The 20,518-nt window shown below is 50.5% G+C and overlaps 5 protein-coding genes across 15 annotated transcripts in view; 3 read left to right on the plus strand and 2 right to left on the minus strand.

The window, feature by feature from the left end:
- LOC6523829 (protein sidekick) overlaps positions 1-7,309 on the plus strand; it is a 63,079-nt gene extending 55,770 nt beyond the window's left edge. For 4 of the 11 annotated variants that reach the window (XM_039377367.2, XM_039377370.2, XM_039377391.2 and 1 more), the window contains 7 exons: positions 30-47; positions 271-3,504; positions 3,573-3,854; positions 4,037-4,060; positions 4,222-4,542; positions 4,608-4,942; positions 5,018-7,309. In XM_039377367.2, the coding sequence (XP_039233301.1) occupies positions 30-47; positions 271-3,504; positions 3,573-3,854; positions 4,037-4,060; positions 4,222-4,542; positions 4,608-4,942; positions 5,018-5,260 (4,457 nt within the window). In that variant the 3' untranslated portion in view covers positions 5,261-7,309. The remainder of the gene's footprint in view (positions 1-29; positions 48-270; positions 3,505-3,572; positions 3,855-4,036; positions 4,061-4,221; positions 4,543-4,607; positions 4,943-5,017) is intronic. The other 7 variants (XM_039377389.2, XM_039377402.2, XM_039377396.2 and 4 more) reach the window with 4 other exon arrangements.
- Positions 7,310-7,361: 52 nt separating this feature from the next.
- Positions 7,362-8,840, minus strand: LOC6523830 (flocculation protein FLO11; the record flags this gene model as incomplete). Its single annotated transcript, XM_002099669.3, has 1 exon — positions 7,362-8,840. A coding segment is annotated over one exon (1,146 nt), but the record flags the coding sequence as incomplete, so codon positions are not given.
- A 929-nt stretch (positions 8,841-9,769) lies between these two features.
- Positions 9,770-12,077, minus strand: LOC6523831. The gene is made up of 2 exons (XM_002099670.4): positions 10,063-12,077; positions 9,770-10,002 (listed from the first exon to the last, which is right to left on the minus strand). Exons 1-2 carry the CDS (start codon positions 11,430-11,432, stop codon positions 9,906-9,908), a joined length of 1,467 nt encoding a protein of 488 aa, XP_002099706.1. The 5' UTR covers positions 11,433-12,077; the 3' UTR covers positions 9,770-9,905.
- A 1,973-nt stretch (positions 12,078-14,050) lies between these two features.
- LOC6523832 (mitochondrial 2-oxodicarboxylate carrier) lies at positions 14,051-16,700 on the plus strand. The gene is made up of 2 exons (XM_002099671.3): positions 14,051-14,459; positions 15,816-16,700. Exons 1-2 carry the CDS (start codon positions 14,289-14,291, stop codon positions 16,563-16,565), a joined length of 921 nt encoding a protein of 306 aa, XP_002099707.1. The 5' UTR covers positions 14,051-14,288; the 3' UTR covers positions 16,566-16,700.
- A 982-nt stretch (positions 16,701-17,682) lies between these two features.
- LOC6523833 (transcription initiation factor TFIID subunit 4) lies at positions 17,683-20,165 on the plus strand. The gene is made up of 3 exons (XM_002099672.4): positions 17,683-17,840; positions 17,936-18,685; positions 18,852-20,165. Exons 2-3 carry the CDS (start codon positions 17,959-17,961, stop codon positions 19,529-19,531), a joined length of 1,407 nt encoding a protein of 468 aa, XP_002099708.1. The 5' UTR covers positions 17,683-17,840; positions 17,936-17,958; the 3' UTR covers positions 19,532-20,165.
- The last annotated feature ends 353 nt before the right edge of the window (positions 20,166-20,518 follow it).

Here is a 20,518-nt window from a genome sequence, read left to right on the forward strand (position 1 = left end):
ATCGCCGTTGGTCGCCCGCCTGCGCGTAGAGTTTCCGCTTCACCGAGGTATATACACATACAGATACAGAGTCACGCCCCCTAAAGCCCCCCAGACACACAACTCACACACAACTCACACACAACTCACACACAACCCACACACACACAGCTAAATGAACAAACAAACAACACACAGAGAGAACTACAGACTCTCCTTTAAGTGGACCAAAGCGCCAAAGCTAAGCACGACTTTCCTCTAATACACGAATATTTCCATGCCCCAACCCAGCTCCCTCCGGTCCACCGGTGGGCTTCGTGGGATCCGCCCGCTCCATGTCGGAGATCATCACGCAGTGGCAGCCGCCGCTGGAGGAGCATCGCAACGGCCAGATCCTGGGCTACATCCTGCGGTACCGCCTGTTCGGTTACAACAATGTGCCTTGGTCCTACCAGAACATCACCAACGAGGCGCAGCGCAACTTCCTCATCCAAGAGCTGATCACCTGGAAGGATTACATTGTGCAGATCGCGGCGTACAACAATATGGGCGTGGGCGTCTACACCGAGGGTTCCAAGATCAAGACCAAGGAAGGAGTTCCGGAGGCGCCCCCCACCAATGTGAAGGTGGAAGCCATCAACTCGACGGCAGCCAGATGCCGCTGGACTCCGCCCAATCCGCAGCAGATCAACGGCATCAACCAGGGCTACAAGATTCAGGCATGGCAGCGTCGGCTGATCGACGGCGAGTGGCGGGACTTTGAGCGCCGCATGAAGACGGTGCCGCCCAGTCTGATTGATCCACTGGCGGAGCAGACGGCCGTCCTCGGAGGCCTGGAGAAGTTTACCGAGTACAACATCAGTGTGCTCTGCTTCACGGACCCCGGCGACGGGGTGGCCAGTATTCAGGTGGCAGTGATGACCATGGACGACGTGCCCGACGAGGTGACCGGCTTGCATTTCGATGACGTCTCCGATCGGTCGGTGAAGGTGCTCTGGGCGCCACCGCGCTCCTCGAACGGCATTCTCACGGGCTATACGGTTCGCTACCAAGTCAAGGATCGCCCGGACAGCCTGAAATCATTTAATTTGACTGCGGATGACACGGAGTTGACGGTCAACCAATTGCAGGCCACCACGCACTACTGGTTCGAGATCTTCGCGTGGACGCGTGTGGGCAGTGGAACTCCGAAAACGGCCACCATTCAGTCCGGCGTGGAGCCAGTTCTGCCACATGCACCCACTGCTCTGGCCCTATCCAACATCGAAGCCTTCTCCGTGGTCCTCCAGTTCACTCCGGGCTTCGATGGCAACTCCAGCATCACCAAGTGGAAGGTCGAGGGCCAAACAGCCAGAAATATGACCTGGTTTACCATTTGCGAGATCAACGATCCCGATGCCGAGACCTTGACCGTCACTGGCCTGGTGCCGTTCACCCAATACAGGCTGCGATTGAGTGCCAGCAATGTGGTGGGCAGCTCGAAGCCCTCGGAGGCCACCAAAGACTTCCAGACGATCCAGGCCCGGCCCAAGCATCCGCCATTCAACGTCACCGTGCGGGCCATGAGTGCCCAGCAACTGAGGGTTCGCTGGATTCCACTGCAGCAAACCGAATGGTACGGCAACCCCAGGGGCTACAACATCTCCTACAAGCAGTTGGTCAAAACTCCAGGCACCATAAAGTACGTACCCCGTTCGGTGGTAATCGAGGATCACACCGCCAACTCCCACGTGCTGGACAGCTTGGAGGAGTGGACGCTGTACGAGGTGAAAATGAATGCCTGCAACGACGTGGGATGTTCGAAGGAGAGTGACACCGCCGTGGAGCGAACTCGCGAAGCTGTCCCCAGCTACGGCCCACTGGATGTCCAGGCCAATGCCACATCGTCCACCACGGTGGTTGTGCAATGGGGCGAGGTGCCGCGTCAGCATCGGAATGGCCAGATAGATGGCTACAAGGTGTTCTACGCCGCCGCGGATCGGGGCCAACAGGTGCTGCACAAGACGATCCCGAACAATGCCACATTCACCACCACCTTGACGGAGCTGAAGAAGTACGTGGTCTACCACGTGCAGGTCCTGGCCTACACGAGATTGGGTAATGGTGCTCTCAGCACTCCGCCCATCAGAGTTCAGACCTTTGAGGACACTCCTGGAGTACCGTCGAACGTTAGCTTTCCCGATGTCTCCTTGACCATGGCGCGCATCATTTGGGATGTGCCCGTGGATCCCAATGGAAAGATCCTGGCCTATCAGGTCACGTACACCCTGAACGGCAGTGCCATGCTGAACTACAGTCGAGAGTTTCCGCCCTCCGATCGCACATTCCGCGCGACGGAATTGCTGCCCGGAAAGTACTACAGTTTCAGTTGTACGGCGCAGACGCGACTGGGCTGGGGAAAAATAGCTACTGCCCTGGTGTACACCACCAACAACAGGGAGAGACCCCAGGCACCGTCGGTTCCGCAGATATCCCGCAGTCAGATTCAGGCCCACCAAATCACCTTTAGTTGGACACCAGGCAGAGATGGCTTCGCGCCGCTTCGCTACTACACGGTGGAGATGCGTGAGAACGAGGGCAGGTGGCAACCACTTCCGGAAAGGGTGGATCCATCGCTCAGTTCCTTCACAGCCCTTGGCCTGAGACCCTACATGACCTACCAGTTCCGCATACAGGCCACCAATGATCTGGGACCGTCCGCCTTCAGCCGGGAGAGTGTGATCGTGAGAACTTTGCCCGCTGCTCCGGCAGTGGGAGTGGGAGGGCTCAAGGTGGTGCCCATAACCACCACCTCGGTGAGGGTGCAGTGGAGTGCTCTGGAGACGGCCTTGTGGAACGGCGATGCCTCAACCGGCGGCTACAGGATTCTGTATCAGCAACTCTCCGACTTCCCCACCGCCCTGCAGTCCACACCCAAAACGGATGTGCACGGCATCAATGAGAACAGTGTGGTTCTGTCGGACCTGCAACAGGATCGCAACTACGAAATCGTGGTGCTCCCATTCAATTCCCAGGGTCCTGGGCCTGCCACGCCCCCAGCAGCGGTGTATGTGGGCGAAGCGGTGCCCACTGGGGAACCGCGAGCCGTGGATGCAGCGCCCATTTCCAGCACGGAAGTGCGTTTGCTGTGGAAGCCGCCAAAGCAGAGCATGCAGAATGGAGACATACTGGGCTACAAGATCTACTACCTGGTCACCTACTCGCCGCAAGCCTTGGAACCCGGTCGCAAGTGGGAGGAGGAAATCGAGGTAGTCTCGGCCACGGCCACTTCGCACAGCCTGGTCTTTCTCGACAAGTTCACCGAGTATCGCATCCAACTGCTGGCCTTCAATCCTGCGGGAGATGGACCGCGATCGGCCCCAATTACCGTGAAAACACTGCCAGGCGTACCAAGTGCTCCGCTGCACCTGAGATTTTCGGACATCACCATGCAGAGTTTGGAGGTTACCTGGGATCCGCCGAAGTTCCTGAACGGCGAGATCTTGGGCTACTTGGTCACCTATGAAACCACCGAGGAGAATGAAAGTAAGTTACAGTACTCACATCCGACTTTGGTCTCAACACTCTAACACTCTCTCTTTGCAATCCCACAGAGTTCAGCAAGCAAGTGAAGCAAAAGGTATCCAACACCACACTTCGTGTTCAAAATCTGGAGGAGGAGGTCACCTACACATTCACTGTCCGCGCTCAAACGTCCGTGGACTACGGACCGGGCATAAGTGAGAATGTGACAACGGGGCCCCAAGATGGCTCCCCAGTTGCGCCGCGAGATCTCATCCTGACCAAGACGCTGTCCAGCGTGGAAATGCACTGGATAAACGGGCCTTCGGGGCGGGGACCCATCCTGGGCTATCTCATCGAGGCGAAGAAGCGAGGTGAGTTGCCCTTTCTATGCTCGAAATTGTAGAACTGGTTTTGGACTTACACTTACCTAATGATCTCTCCGCATATCTCTCCTATTTTGCCTTTTCATTTACCCCTTTGGTGTCTTGGTCTAAATGACAAATTTCTTCCAAAAACTATAACAACCAAATACTCTATTGAAATACTTACGTAGAAAAAGGAGAGCCGTCATTCGTTTGTAAGTATATCTCTCTGTAGAAACTAGAATGTAAGCTGCTGTAGTCGTATCTCTGATTAATACTTCTAATAATTTTCAAAGTAGTCAGTCGTAAAACGTATGCTACGTAATATATTATATTTCAAAGTCTTAACTCAACCTGTATCTTCTGTGAACTATAGACGACTCGCGCTGGACGAAAATCGAGCAGACCAGGAAGGGCATGATGCAGGATTTCACGGTCAGCTATCACATACTGATGCCCTCCACTGCGTACACATTCCGGGTGATTGCCTACAATCGCTACGGCATTTCATTTCCCGTGTATTCCAAGGACTCGATCCTGACGCCCTCCAAGCTCCACCTCGAATATGGTTACCTGCAGCACAAGCCCTTCTATCGGCAAACCTGGTTTATGGTTTCATTGGCGGCCACTTCGATTGTGATCATCGTGATGGTTATTGCGGTGCTGTGCGTCAAGAGCAAGAGCTACAAATATAAACGTAATGTTCAAGACCCAAATTTCAATAGTACCCAGCTTAGTTGGCTTAACCTTTCTTACTTGCAGAGGAGGCACAAAAGACGCTGGAGGAATCCATGGCCATGTCCATTGACGAGCGACAAGAGTTAGCCCTGGAGCTGTACCGCTCTCGCCACGGCGTTGGAACCGGGACCCTGAACAGCGTGGGCACTCTGCGTAGCGGCACCTTGGGCACTCTGGGCAGGAAGTCCACAAGTCGCCCGCCGCCGGGCGTCCATCTCGGCAAGAGTCCGCCGCGCCCCTCGCCCGCCTCCGTGGCGTACCACAGCGACGAGGAGAGCTTGAAGTGCTACGATGAGAATCCGGACGACAGCAGCGTGACCGAGAAGCCCTCGGAGGTTAGCAGCTCGGAGGCATCGCAGGTGAGTTGGCGGAACAGCATGGAGAGGAGAGTTATCATTGAATGGCAATTTAAAATGTTTGATTCTGTTTTCTAGCACTCGGAGAGCGAAAACGAAAGCGTGCGCAGCGACCCCCACTCCTTTGTGAATCACTATGCCAACGTGAACGACTCACTGCGACAGTCGTGGAAGAAGACCAAGCCGGTGCGAAACTACTCCAGCTACACCGACTCGGAGCCGGAGGGCAGTGCAGTGATGAGCCTCAATGGTGGCCAGATTATCGTCAATAATATGGCCAGGTCGAGGGCACCACTGCCCGGCTTCTCGTCATTCGTCTGACAATCAACGGAGTTCTAAGATCTAAGCACCAGTAGCAACGGCACCGTCATCCGCGAGACCTTTGTCTAGGCCTGCGAACACGAGGAGGGTCCGGAGAAGGAGCACGGAGCACGGAGCTGGGGGAATGGCTGGCTGGCTGGCTGGGGCAACTCGAACCTTTCGGAGGACTACACCCGTGTACCCACATATCAGACTGATCCAGGCCCATCTGCCCTCCTGGTCTCAGCCCCTCCAGCTCCGCGACGATGCGCTGCTACAGGGATATACATATTACTTAATACCAGACATTCAGTAAGACTATCTTGTATGCATTTAGTTTGAGTTCTTGAATATGTGCTTTTTACCTTGGCTTGTGCACTTGCGTCTCAATGTTTTCCTTTTAACTACAAATGTTTTCATGTCATGCCAATTACTCCTTGTACAACTTGTATTCTTGTATAAATCTGGCATTAACTTAAGTAATATCATAATTTGAATACGCATAGCCTAGTGTAAAGAGCACATCGCTTTCAGCGTCAGTTTCCCAGCATGACTCTGCTCCTATTTTATAGTATTTATTTTTGGATGTACAGTGTGAGTGCGATGCTGTCTGCCACGCCTCCAAAGGCGGCATTTATGGAATAGGGCGCGACAAATCGAATCCGAATTCTGTGATAAAACGATTTCCTTGTGCCCCAATAAGTTTTTCAAACGATTTCCAAGTGTGTTCAGTGCGTGGCAGGTAGTCTGGTCTTTTAAGTGACTGTGACTGTGAGTGTGAGTGACGTACGCGCTTCGTCTGCGCAATCTCATTATATATAAAATGGCAAGAAGTTATGTTTTATGTTTATTTTTTTTTTATGTGCGAATAAAGCTAGAAAATCTACAAGTACGACAAGTATGAAGACAAGGACAAAGCACCGATGCAATCGGTGGCTTAAGAAACGAAGTTGAGAGATGAGACACGCAGAGAAATCGCACGCAGTAAACAAAAATCGTTGTCTTATAAGAAGGATAGGTGTATTTTTTTGGAAGGGCATCAGAGAAGGGCTATAGCTATCAGAATGAGAATGAGAAGGATATCTAAGAAGGTGGCTTAGGATATATCGATAGGCCATATTATTGCAATTTCCCTACCACATAAGTCCACAAACGCAAGCAACAGTAACACAAAGCAAGCAAGCAAACAAACAAACAAACAAACAAACAAACAAAATGCAAGCATTCAAGGCTGCATGGCACACAAACACAACAATCGAGGAAACGAAACGATTCGTTCAGAGCGCATGCGCAGCAGACCTAGCATTAAGTACGATCTTTTAGAGGTAAGATGCATTTTTTTTGTTAGTTGGGGCCGCGTCTCCACGGGAAGCCGACGCCCCGATACTCTAGCTCGTAACTTTTCGATTGTTTAATTCCCGACGCTTAGATGTAATCGTACTCGTACCCGTACTCGTACTCGTATTTGTATTTGAATGCGGTTTATATTTATGACTATATTTATATATCGATGTATACATGTATATCTGAAAACTTAAACGACTGATTATATATTTTCCCCCGATTAGTTGTACACTTAACTCCTAAACCCTTTTTTGTAATACCTACGCATTAACTACGCTAAGACCACTTTGGCACTTTGGCGCTTTGGCCGTTGAAAACGAATGAAAACGGAGTGGAAAGCTGAAGGCTTTCCGAGTTTTCCCCCAATCGCAAGCTAATTTCCACTTCAAAGACTCGAAGCACAAGTTCATCTAGTTAAGTAAATGTATTTGTAATTGTTGAATTGAGGATTAAAGGATAGTTCTCCACTTCTTGAGAGGCGCGTTTGATGTGGAGTAGCTTTGGATGGAAAAGCTGAAAAAGATGGAAAAGCTGAAAAAGATGGAAAAGCTGAAAAAGATGGAGAATATGAAAATGGTGGAGCTTAGGGATCTTCGCTCGGGGCTAGTTGAAATTCGTGCAGCAAGCGCAAAGTATTAAAATATTGATAAATACAATTTAAATGTGTAAATGTAATTGATCGAGCATCCGAATATGAATTAATAAAAGAACATGAAATCAATGAAACCATTTGTGGCATTATTTTTGCAAATACCCTTGCTCTAATTAAGTTGCTTACTTTTTGCAGGCTCTCGGTTTTTATTGCTAAGTTTATTAAATACTTTTTTTACTATTACATTTATATTTATCTTTATTAAATAATGAAAAAAAATTTCTTTCTGCAGGCGCTTATCCCAGAAATCTCTCCTTGCTTCGGAAGGCCTATTGCCTTTAGCATTGCTTACTAACTATTATTTTTAATCATTGTTTCATTTCTTATTAATATTTTCCCAAAACTTCAAGCATTCTGGAACACTGGGGCTGCAAGGAGATCTCTGGGGCACCCCCAAAGTGGCAAGTCAGTCGAGGATTAGCTTTGAACCAGGAAGGCTGTAGCGGCTGTCCAATTAAACTACACGGCACTGTCGTCTGAGGTCATATCCTGCGTTTCTAACTGAGCCTTGCTGGCACCGTCTTCCAGGCCTCCAGGAGTCTGCTTCTGGCCCTGATCCTGCTCCTGCCCCTGCTCCTCGTCCTCGGCCTCCTCCTCGCCCTCGTTGTCTGTCTCGCCATCGGCTTCCGCTTCCAATTCCTGTCCCTCCATGTGACGAGCCGCCGGCTGGGAGACGAACGATGTGGAGGAGGTGGACGGCTGCGGAGGCAGTGTGGCCGCCGTCGAGGATGCTGATGAGACAAAGCTGGGCATGCTGACGGGACACATGCAGGGAACAAACTGGATGCGACTGTTGCTGGACACCCCTCCGTGCTCCGAGACTGCTGCGATGCTCTGCTGCTGCGGCATCTGCTGGTAGTTGAAGTAGTCCGGATATGGGTACTGCGGCCTGGCGTTATAGAGGTTGCTTACCCGGCGATTGTACGCGGGGTACTCGCCGAAGCGCAGCAGGCCGGAGGTGGATCCCTCGGAGAAGCTACTGCTGGTGGACTGGGGCGGCGGTGGTACTGGTGGTGGGGTGGTGGTGGTAGTGGTACTGGTGGTAGTAGTGCTAGTCCTGGTGGTTGGTGCCGGGGTGGTGGTGGTGGTGGTGCTTGTGGTCGTCGGAGCGGCAGTGGTGCTGGTGGTGCGAGCGCTGCTGGGCGCGCTGGTCAGTTCCGCCGGAGCAGTCACTTCTTGCCTGGAAGCGGAGTCGTGTCTCCGGGCAGCAGCGTAGCTGGTCATCCCATACGGATCGTACTGAGCACCGGGCAGCAGAGGTGTCTGAGCAGCTCCGAATCCGAAGAAGCCAGGAGCCAATGGCTGGTAGGTGTACGTGCGGAAGTAGGTGAGCGGGATTTGCTGGAGGATCTGGCCGCCACCCGGTTCCCTGGTTTCCCTATAGATGCAGGTGAGACTAAATCTGGCAATTCTGCGGCTTTGTTTACTTACGTTGTTGTCTTCGGCCACCAGAAGGCGCTGGACAGTCGGGAGCCTGTGAGGATGAGGGTAATCTAGCGGGAAGGGAGAAAGGGTGAGTTGTTCAATTCCTTCTAAAATTACGATATATCTTTTAAAGTAGCATTTATCACCAAAAACAGTCACTCGTATAAAAAATTCCAAAAAATAACAATTTTAAGATAGAACTTTTTGCATTCGAATCCTTTTTTCACATACCACAAAACTTAGCCGCATATTTGTGTGCATAATACGATTTTCTGAGGGAATTTCCCTTTATCCTTGGGACTAAATTAAAAATTAAACAAACTTGTGTAAACCACTCGCGTGCGCAGTCGCCTTTGTTCTAAGCCCAAAAAGAGTGGCGGTCCGAGCTTTTATACCCGAAAACTGAGATTGGGAAAACTGGGAATCAGTTTGGGGATCGATTGTGTGGCCCATGGCAATGCTGGTCAGAACAGAAACGCCGACATCGAGCAGGTTTTTCCCTTCAGTGGGGGAAAAATGGGAATGGGGAGCTCGGAGCTCGGAGCTCGGAGTTTGGAGTTCGGAGTGTGGACCCCTTGTAGAACAACGAGAAAATTAATTGCAGTCTGCAAAGCGAAAACTAAGCTGGGAAATCTATAATAATAATGACGGGCGAACAACCCGAAGAGGTGCATCATTGATAAAGTGATTGAATGAATGATGGATCCACCGATCCACTGATCCACCGATCCAGCGACGTGAAGAGGAGGGCTGCGTTTTTGAAAGAGCCGCATCTATTCCATTGGCCATAAAATTTTGTTGATGACTTTTCTCCTCTGCCCTGCCTTGCTTTTTAACACATTCAAATTTTGTTTTTCTTTCTGATTTTCCGTGTATTGAATGCTGGAATTTGGGTCAGGCCACGGCTTCAGTTAAGCTGTCTGATTTGCACGTTGGGTTATGCAACTATGGGTCGCTCCAGAGAGCGGTTCCTATTCTTCACTTTCCAATTTACGACCGCCTTTTCAGGGCTCGCGATCCCTTTTGACCCCAAACATGAATGACTGCCCTTTATCGGTCGTAAAACGGTTCCACTCGGCAACCTATTACAATCTAAATTGTCTCATGGCTCTTTTCTGAAGGCTTTATTTGTGAGGAGAGGCGTTAATGATCGTTTCGGAGCACAGTGATAATCTGCGGGGTGACTTCTTTCTCTCGAACATATTTAGTTATTAACAACTCCCAAGTGCTGACTGATTATCCGCACTATCTACGAGGTCGCAAGCCGTTCTCTATGTACTTGGAAGTGTAGTATTTGGTCTGCGTGTCCGTTCCATGTGATCGGTGGTAGGGTCCCTTGTAACTGGAATTCAAATGGGATAAAATAAGTGGGACATCTAGACCCAAGCGAGCCGCAACTCACCGTGAGTTCAGTATAAACCAGGTGCTGGGCTCCCTTTCCAAGGAGCTCCTTGCCGCGCGATCGCTCTTCTCCAGCAGATTCTTGGAGGGATTCGGCGTTTGCGGCTGGAGCAGTTTACCCAGGGTGTACACCGGGAATGCAAAGTACTCCTTTTTGAGGGCATATCGAGAGCTCTGTCGCAAAGGCGGCGGCGGAGTTGTGGGACTCAGAGCTTCCGGGGCTGGCCGCTCCAAACTCTCATCGATGTAGACGATCTGGAAGGGCTCGCTGCTGCTGGCGGTAGATGTTTCTGTGGGTAGTTCTGGAGGTAGTTCCACCTCCATCTCGGCTTCCTGTGCCGTCAGCCAGTCCTGTTCCTCGAGTGCCTCATCCACACCATCGCCGACAGCCACCAACTCCTTCTGCTCGTCCGTCTCCACTTCCTCGCTGGAGTGATGGCGATGATTGTCGTTGTGGCCAATGGATCGTCGCAGCACTGGCTGCCACTGCATCACTTCTTGCGGGGAATGGAAAGCCTCGTATTGCTTGGCCTTCTTTCTTTTCCGCTTTCCCAGCGTCCGCACTCCCTCGATTCTGGGCAGCTGTGTTTCGTAGGGCGATGGTGATGGTATGGGCGTGGTGGAGGTGTAGGTGTAGGTGGAGATGGTGGGTGCCTGAGTGGAGGAGCTAGTTAGGGCAGGATCACTGATGGCCTCTTGGGCGTAAAAGGGAATCAGCGTGAGGTTCATAAGCTCCCGTTGTCCTGGGAAGCGGAATCGCTCCACAATCGGCTTCGGCCTGAACATGGGGGTCGATGGTGGATAGAGGACTTGGCCTGGGACTGGCTCCTGCATGGGATAACGCCTCCTGCTCAGCATGGTGTTGACAATCAGCTCCCCCCTCGTTCCATTGTACACGAAAATGGGGTAGTCGCGCATACCCGATTGCAGGGAGTTCTCGCCAGGTCCATTATCGAAGACGGGCAGCTGGCGACGTTCTCCTCGCCGGTGGCTTCTGGTTCTTTGCACTGGTTGTACGTACCGATGGGGCAGCTGGAGATGGTGGGGCATCATAAACCGTCGCTGAGGTATGGAGGGCAATTTTGGCGGTGGCGGCGGCGGAGCCTGTGCCTCCCGATCTTCATGTCTAACCAGAAAGGTAATGGAGCCGGATTTCGCCTCCTGGCCACCACCTCTTCCCTGCCTTCTGGCCATCAGCGCGGGCATCCTGGTGGTGGTCTCATAATCGGCTTCCGGGCGGTTCTGTCTGTGCCTCTTGGCTGGCCCATCCTCCAGGATCCAAAGTGGACGATGCTGGTGCTCGGCCGCCAAATAACTTTGTCCCAAGATAGCCCTAGTCCAAAGTGAAACGATAATCCAAGGCACCTCCATTTAGTGCGGCAAATGACTGTGAAATGGCCAGCCTGCCACTCCGAATCTGTCACTTTATAGTGCTGGAGTGCTGAAGTTGGGCACCTGGAATCGGGTTGCGGCTGTGGTGTAACTAACTTTCGTTTTGGGCGAAAATCGCGCAACCCGTTCTCAGTGGGCCACTAAGGTCGTCGAGCATGTTGAGCTTGGAGCTTGGTGGGTCACCTAAAGTAGAGTAAAGTAGGTCCAAAGTGTAATGAAATATAGTGTCCAATGAAATGATTGCTTTGATTCGAACCAAGTTTATAGTTGAGCACATTATTGTAAAGATTTGAACAAAGTTCTAGGAGCAACGGGTAAGAGCATCTCAATAGTCTAATCACTTGTCAAGCGTTTGAAGGTCTGGTTAGACAGCTGCCAGTTGGCTTCCCCATCAATGGAGTCAGCTATTTTCCATCCCACCCTCTCCATCTGCATGTCCTATCAGCTGTCAAAACTGGCATTAATCAAAACACTCTTAGCCGATTCCCATTGTTGGGCTGCATCCTCCGGCTCTCGGCAAGATCTTCGCAGTGGAAGTGCTTTTTGGGTCGAAAAGACACTGCACACGGATAAAAATACTGAGGATCAAATGAAACTCGATTTGAGATATCTTCATGCTATTGGTATTGTTAAACACAGAAATTTCCCCAATATTGGTGTTCATTTTCATGACATCATATCAATTTTTTCCCCGTGCAGAGCTTGGTTTTTGTTTTGACCGCTGCCCATTCTGGGGCAACTTGTTCTTGTTTCTCAGGGGCCGCAAGTGTGCAACAAGTGGAACATTGTGAGCAAGAAACGAGGTTAATAGCCTCTGCCGAACGGACAGCTGCAGGCGGTCGTGAGTTCTCACTTTGCAGCACCAGCGGCCCAAGAATGAAAATGGGAAATGGAAAATGGAAAAATGATTGATTAGCCGCGTTTATCGCGGCTTTGATCGATCAATCGGCGCTTGCATGTGGCATTCTACATGTTGCGCCTGTAAAACTCGTACTAATTGCGGTCGGAGAGAAGCTTTGTTTTCGAGGCGGTAATGGTAAGGGTTAGGGCATGAGTAATGGTAATGGTAAGGGTATCCCATAAGAACTGTGTGTGATCTCCAGCCGAGTGGAAAGGCGAGAAGTTCTCCAAGTTTTCCGGGCGAAGTGAATCGAAAATAGATTTCCGATCGATCCATTCATGATGGTCCTGCTCGCGTGACTTGAGAGCATTATTATGGCAGAGAGTCAGAAATGGGACAGTATCGAGTACGATTTCTGGTCGGGATTAATTCGCTTTTAATGGCCTCTAAAACGTTTAAATTTTCCCTCGGACGTTACAAATTCCTCACATCCCCATGTGCATCCACCCAAGCTGTACATCATCACGCCAACTCGTGCCCATAATTAACAGTCAGAAATATTTGGACAATCATAAAAAGGCAGACAGACAAAGCTACAGACGCGGTGGAAGACCATCTAAATCACTCAGATTTGGGGAAGGGAGAATTATTTTTGACACCGGCTATTTGTTCTATCTATGTATCAGTTCGGCATTCGGCACTCGGCATAGAATGCATTTTATGTAAATGAAAGTTGTCCTCAATCTGGAGGTCGTATCTTGTGGCATCTTGTGTCTCTGATTGATGTACGGTGTGCCGTGAGCTATGAACAATAAAGCAATCAAGAGGCACCGAATGTCAAACGATTTGTTTGTCCATTGTGAGGCTCCTTCTCTGTGGAGCGTGTGTTTACTTGGACGAGGGACATCATTAATGTGCTGCACAGGTAACAACCTAATGGTTAAATGGTCGAATGGTTGGATGGTTGCTATAGAGTCTCTAGTATGGCTTTGCGCCAGCCGTCACATGCTGGCCATGTTGGCTGGCAGTGTCCAAGTTCTTACATGTCATTCGTTCTGTTTCAAGCTTAAAATCCCCTTTCTGGGCTTATAACAGCTGCACTCACGCAGTATATGTTCTACTTAGCACCAGTGCGCAACGAAAAGATTCGATATATTCACGGTATTCAGTACTTGGAATCATTGATCTACAAAAAATAAATAAAAATTCCCATCTACCACTTTGCCATCTTTCAGATTCGTAGATTGCTCTATGAATATGGAAGTTTCCCTAACCAGAATGAATCTTATATCGCTCATCTTTATCGTACATAGGCCGCAGAGAGCTTTACTGTATTGTCTCGGATATTTGGAGCTTTCCGCTGGCCGAGATAGCCAATCTGCGATGGCGAGCAGCCCACGAGGCAAAGCTCCTAAACGATCTCGCGATCTGAGTGAGCAAACTCAGCCATGGAGTCTTTCCAGCACGCGTGGCTCTCTGGGACTCGTAATCCTATTCAATACAAAGCCAGCGAAAGCTTAGCCGCGTCGCCCCCTTCGGCCTCACCCCACTCACTGCACATAGAGAAAAAGTTGAGCAGTATAGAGAATTAACATCCCCAACTACCGCCAATACAGCATACAGATTTTATAGTTGACGAGCTTAGTGCGCACTTCGAAAGAACTTTTTATGAACAGCATTCAATAAATTCAATAAATTCAATATTCAATTACTTTCTTTCAGTGTGGCTGCTTCTTCTTGAGCACAAGCAGCTGCCTCAACCTCGAGCTCAGTGCGAATTGCGTTCTCGAAGCGAGTGGTGGCGGTTGACCCGTAGTGCTGTAGCTCTGCCCAATTCATTTTCGCCTTCTGTCTTTCAACTTGTCGCCCAGTCGCAGTTGGCTCTGACTGAGGTGCCAGCACTCGATTGATCTGGGTATCAGTTTCCCAGTGGAGCATTTGGATTTGGATTTGGATTCGTATTCCCTTCCCACCCCATTGGACTCTTCGCAAGGATGGCCTCCCAGCAGCCGGACATCTCGCACGCAAAGCGTGCCGCCTTCCAGGTTTTGGCCGGCGGCTCGGCAGGATTCCTGGAGGTGTGCATCATGCAGCCACTCGATGTGGTCAAGACCCGCATCCAGATCCAGGCCACTCCGGCGCCGAATGCCGCGGCCCTTGGCGAGGTGAGTAGTTTGCCAGACAGTTTGAGTAGTTTGCGAATGAAGTGCGAATAGAGTTAATGGCAATCACACGCCCGAAATCATAAATTAGGCTCAATTTGCTTATGTATGTACGTATGTTATTCATGTTCTATTTACACACATGCTCCTGTTGTCTGACAAGATAAGCACCATGGAATTATTTTGAAGCCAGCCTATTGCCCTGCATCAAAATCTAGGTGTCACAAATATTCACTTATTGCTGGCAATCACCTCGAGATCTCAAGATGCAGACAATAGATATCCATTCCTTCGTCCATCAGCTGTGGCTTGCGTCTGTTTTTGTTTTCTTTCTGGGCTGGGGCTTTCGTTTTGGATAAGGGCAAAGCAAGGTCACAAACAAGTTCTCCCCAATTTCTCTATTTCGAGCTGGCTCCCTCCCCTGTGTTTACATTTCTCTTGCGAAGGAAAGGGGCGAGCCATCCACATTTATACATTTATCAGCAGTCGAAGCAAATCGCCGCTCTCCCCCGTAATAAGCTTATCAGTCGAGTGAAGAGTATGTGTATATGCGTATATATATAAATAAATACATGACAGGCCAAACATTCCCCAATCGCCATCGAAATTGAAATAATGCCCAGATAGCGGGTCGCACTTCAAATTTGGTTCCGACATCGGGCGCGTGTGGGGCTACTAATTTGGGGCTGGCTATCAGCTAGTGATGGAGCCTAGTTAGCACTCCACTTCTGTTATTTTAGCTGCTGAAGTAGACCAGCTCCACCGCCACCAGATTAGATACTTAGATCTTGGTATCTGCTGCTTTCTTTGCAGATCTGTGGGCTTAGAACACCTTAAGATTAGACAAAGAAATGTTTTTGGGGAAATTTGTATATTGCGGCTTAAGAAGTTGCAAATCAAGAGGAAAGAAGGAATGCATTATTTGCATTGTTTATTATTCGTCTTTTTGGAAACAACATTCTGAGTAAAGATCACAGCATAATAAAGTCTCGAGACATGTTCATTTTCTTCTGCATCTTCTGGTCGTCGACGCATGATGATTAAACAAATTTACGAGTGCAAATGAAAGCAAATATCCGAAGTGTGGTGGAGGGGGGCTAGCTGATGACAGGGGGGAAATTAGCACAAATACAGCATATATACAGCATACACGCAAGTGGAACAAAGCACGCAGCTCTGCGTTCACTCACTTCCAGTTTTGCGGTCACAAACAGAACAGATATCTTGCAGTCCAGTGGAAACTCATGTGATTTCTAGTGATTTCGAGTAGGTGTTGTTATTAGTAGTAAATAACGCTATAGTTAGATACTTTGCAATCAATTCTTTTATTTATCTTCTGCATGTGTTTCCATTTTGCAGCTGCACTACAATGGCGTCTTTGACTGCTTCGCCAAGATGTACCGCCACGAAGGCATCTCCTCCTACTGGAAGGGCATCATGCCGCCAATCCTGGCCGAGACGCCCAAGCGGGCCATCAAGTTCCTGGTGTTTGAGCAGACGAAGCCGCTCTTCCAGTTCGGCTCGCCCACGCCCACGCCGCTGACCTTTTCCCTGGCCGGACTGACAGCCGGCACCCTGGAGGCCATCGCCGTGAATCCCTTCGAGGTGGTGAAGGTGGCCCAGCAGGCGGATCGCCAGAAGAAGATGCTCAGCACGTTCGCGGTGGCCAAGGGCATCATCAAGCAGGACGGATTGGGCTTCAGCGGCCTTAACAAGGGCATCACCGCCACCATGGGACGCAACGGCGTCTTCAACATGGTCTACTTCGGGTTCTACCACAGCGTGAAGAACGTGGTGCCCGAGTACAAGGAGAGCCATCTGGAGTTCCTGCGTAAGGTGACCATCGGCTTCCTGGCCGGCACTCTGGCCTGCTTCGTCAACATCCCCTTCGACGTGGCCAAGTCCCGCATCCAGGGACCGCAGCCGGTCGCCGGGCAGATCAAATACCGCGGAACCTTCAGCTCCATGGGCATCGTCTATCGCGAGGAAGGATTCCGGGCGCTCTACAAGGGACTCGTCCCCAAGATTATGCGTTTGGGCCCAGGAGGAGCTATTCTGCTGCTGGTCTTCGAGTACTCCTACGATTACCTGCTGCACAACTACTCCTAGTTCTTAAATCCCCAATCCCTTTGTTTTTTTTGTATAATATACTATTTAGTTAGCCGATTAGTAGCGAGCTAAGCCAGCGAGGGGTAGCTAGTCTTCCGATTGTGATTCGCCAATAAATGTAAAAACTTAAAATGATATTTTCTACTTTGTGCTGAAAATAAATAATCAACAATATTTTAAAATTATAATTTAAATAATATAAATTTAATAAGTGCACTTCCTGCAGCAGACGAATTGCCGATTTTCCTGCAGGCAAACAACATTTTTCACACCCAAACTGCCAAAGCTCTTGGTTTCAGACACCAGGCGCGCAGAAAGATCAGCACGTGCAAAACAATCAGCTGATCAGTTAAATTGGCGCTTATATAGAGTTGCCCGCGTGCCTCTCCATTTCGGCACGACCCCATGCAATGCAAGGGAATTTCGTGCCTATCGTGCTAAAATCGTGACACGAACACAAGAACAACGTGGTCGCTCATCACTGCTCTGCACTCAGATCCCAAGTAACGGTTCCGCTGCTCTCCTATTGGTCAGAAGGAGCTGGGGAGATCGAAATGGCAGCCATCATGAAAAAGGGCGGCCATCATGCAAAGGATCAGCTGTTTCAATTGATTTCGAGCTACCAGCTGCTGCTTGCTGCTGATTCTGTTCGCCTGGTATCTGAGACCCCAAAACGTGGCAATCTGACTGGGAAAAATGATGCCGGGTCGGAAATTTTGAGCGAGATTTGTGGATTCTCGGTGATTCAACACCAGGCGAACATAAATTTGCGTAGGGGGCAGGCTGACTTTATAGTTGCCTGCTGACTGGAAAGACGTATAGGGCGGGCTCATGGGATAAAATAACGGTTACCCCTCCGCCTCTGGCTTCCCGTCTAATGGCGACTGGAAAAACGTACAGGGCGGCCATCATGAAAAAGCGATCAGCTGTTTTAACTAGATTTGAGCGGCCAGCTAGCGCCTGCTACTTTTTCTGTTTGCCTGGTATTTGAAACCCAAAAACTAAGCAAATTGACTGGGTAAAGTTGCCGCACGGAATTCAATTAGTGTGAACCTTTATTTTCGCCCAAACATTACCTAAAAAATGTCGTACATGGTGTGTGCATTGGCTAATGTCTAGAGAAGACACAAGCCAACAGGTATTTTGCGACTTCCGCACCTGGTCGCACAGCAAAAAGTGAAATCAAACAACAGTTTTAACCGATTAAAAAACTTGTTTTGCGGACAATCTACGCAAGCAGCTGAAAGCATCCAGAAGCATCCAAAACGGGTTTCGGTAATTAGCATGCACATCGCTATCGGTGACCGCTGATCTGCGCTCGACGACTGCCGTATTTGGCATTACTATAGTCTCGTCTCCTCTCGTCAAAGGGTGAAGCACTAATCCGGATCACATGATGGCCTCCAGTGGTGGCGCTTGTTCCCATTTCGCCTTTGTGGCCTGGGCGGTGTTTGCCTTGTTGCTGACGCACGGCGGCGACAATGTTGTGGATGCCCGGCGTAACCAGGGCAACCAGCGGAAGACCTCCTCCTCGTCCAGCTCCTCCAACTACGGTCACGTGACGCCCAGCTATAGCACGAATGGCCATGCCGCCGGCAACTCTCACGCAGATGTGGCCAAACTGAGCTACCCCAACTACAATTCGCAGCCGAATCGCCCAATGGCCGCGGGCTCATCGGGATCCCCCGGCTCCGCCCCTCAGCCAGGTTGGAATGTGCCGCAGGGTCCGCCGCCCGCCTACTCCGCTTCCAATCCCGCCGGCGGAGCCCGACCCAATATGCACGTGCCGCCGCCAGCCTATCATGCTCCCAACTACGGAGCAGCTCCTCCCAGCTATGGGGCCGCTACCGGATCGAATATGCATCAGCCGCAGTACTCGGGAGTGCCAGCTGGCGCCACCTACTATCCGGCCGCAGGACACGGTGGCAGCTATCCGGCCAACATCCCCGCTGGAGCTACGTACTACCCATCTGCCGGCCATGTGCCCATGGGCGGTGGCTATCACCCAGCTGCTGCTCCGCCCCCGGGTGCCACCTACTACCAGGCTGGATCTGCCTTGCCGCCCGGAGCCACCTACTACTCCGCACCGCCGCAGCAGTCCTCCTCTGGCTTGGGCTTCGGTAAGATATCCAAAAAGACGGTCAACTCGCGGTGTACCCTGAACCCCTACAGCAATCTGCTGTTGCTGACTCATATTTGCTTTGGGTTTTCACCCAAATCAAGTGCACCGCTTGTTAGCTTAGTCGCACATCTGTTTTTGCGCTTCAATGTTTAATTTCTTCGCAGGAACTGGCCTGCTTGCTGGTGGCTTGGGCGGTGCTCTGCTGGGTCACGCTCTTACGCCCTCGGGAGGCAGTTCCTCCTCGCAGCCGGTTGCCGCAGCGCCAGCTGCTGGCCAGGATCGCATCATCATCATCAACAATGGCGTGCCGGTGAATGCCAGCGATGGCACCACTGTGATAAACGCAGCGGGTGTGGCGGCTGCCCCAGGAGCAGTTCCAGCCGCACCAATGGCCCCTTCCAACGCAACCCAGGATGCCCAACAGCCAGCCGTACCCATGGCACCAATGCCGGCAATGCCCTTCAATACAGAGACCTCCAACATGACCGCACCGGATGCAGCTGCTGCCCCACCGCCCGGCGGCATTATTTGCGTGCCCACCAAGGTGAACGAAACGGACCCGACCGACAGCTCCAAGATGATTGAGGTGGAGAAGATTGCCTGCTACCCGGCACCCCCGCCACCAGCTGCGCCCGCCGGCGAGGGTCCAGCACCACTGGCGCCCATGGCCGCCGATCAACCAGGAATGCAGCAGGTGCAGAAGACCCAGGATGTCGCTGCCCCAGTTCAGGCATCCGTAACGTCCAACACCGGCGGAGCTCAGTCCTTGGAGGGATTGACCATTCGGAGCCTTCTGCTCGCGCTCATGAGCGGGGTGGTGGCCAAGTGGCTTGCTGGCTTCTAAAGACCATGCTTCTGGAACGTTCCACTGTGCACCCGCACCCACTCAATACTACTCAACCCTACTACTACTACCTACTGTACCTTCCTCCCAGCTGTTCTGGCCTTGGCGCGCACGGTTTATTTGCGCTGGCCAAGATCGATAATTCCAGGCGCTAATTGGACAAAAATTGTTGAATTATGCCGTACCATCTCTATGGTACGACTACAGTATTTGTGGATAAACAAGCTGGGTTCCCAGCTCGCAATTCCCCATCAAAAGTCCCCCTTTTCCAATTTGGCCTTCAATTGTGATGATTGCGATGTGAATGGGCTCCCGTAACCGGACCCGGACCCGGACCAATCCCAGCGAGCTCGAAACAAAGCCAACGTTCGAATATCTCGGCATATATGTATATCTATATCGATATGAATATGAATATGAATATGAATAACCCTATGTGTAAACCCGACTCAAAAGCCTTCTGAAGAAAGACAAACTGAAAACTGAACGTAAGTTGCAGTTCCCACTAAAAGTGTATATTTTTCTAGACTTGCTAGCGTAATTGTTGCTTCTTTTTGCATTGTTGTAAGCAAACGTATTTGTTGCACTCCCCAGTTGTTGAATAAAGTAAAAGCTTTCGCCCACACCCACAGCACCCGCCACGTATGTGTTTAATTTTAAACTAAATGGGAAATTGTCTAGTTAATGGTCGGTCCGCTTGCATAACGATGAGCAACCGCAGTTGTCCGGGCTATTCTAGTGCCCCTGCTTTCGTAACCGCAAAGCTGGCTAAACCTGTGATAGAAGATAGAATCTGTGACTAAATCTGTGAAAGCAGACAGCTCATTAGAGCACCGTCACTACTTGGTTAAAAGTTTAATTCGATTGGGTTTCATACTCTTAATCTACCCAGCCCGTTTATACCAAGTATGTAAGAATCAAGTAGCGTTTGCCAAGTGCATGACCACGTACTACGAACAACTAAATGATGCATCATCCACAATATGA

Source organism: Drosophila yakuba, chromosome X (assembly GCF_016746365.2).
Source record: "Drosophila yakuba strain Tai18E2 chromosome X, Prin_Dyak_Tai18E2_2.1, whole genome shotgun sequence".
NCBI classification, from domain to species: domain Eukaryota; kingdom Metazoa; phylum Arthropoda; class Insecta; order Diptera; family Drosophilidae; genus Drosophila; species Drosophila yakuba.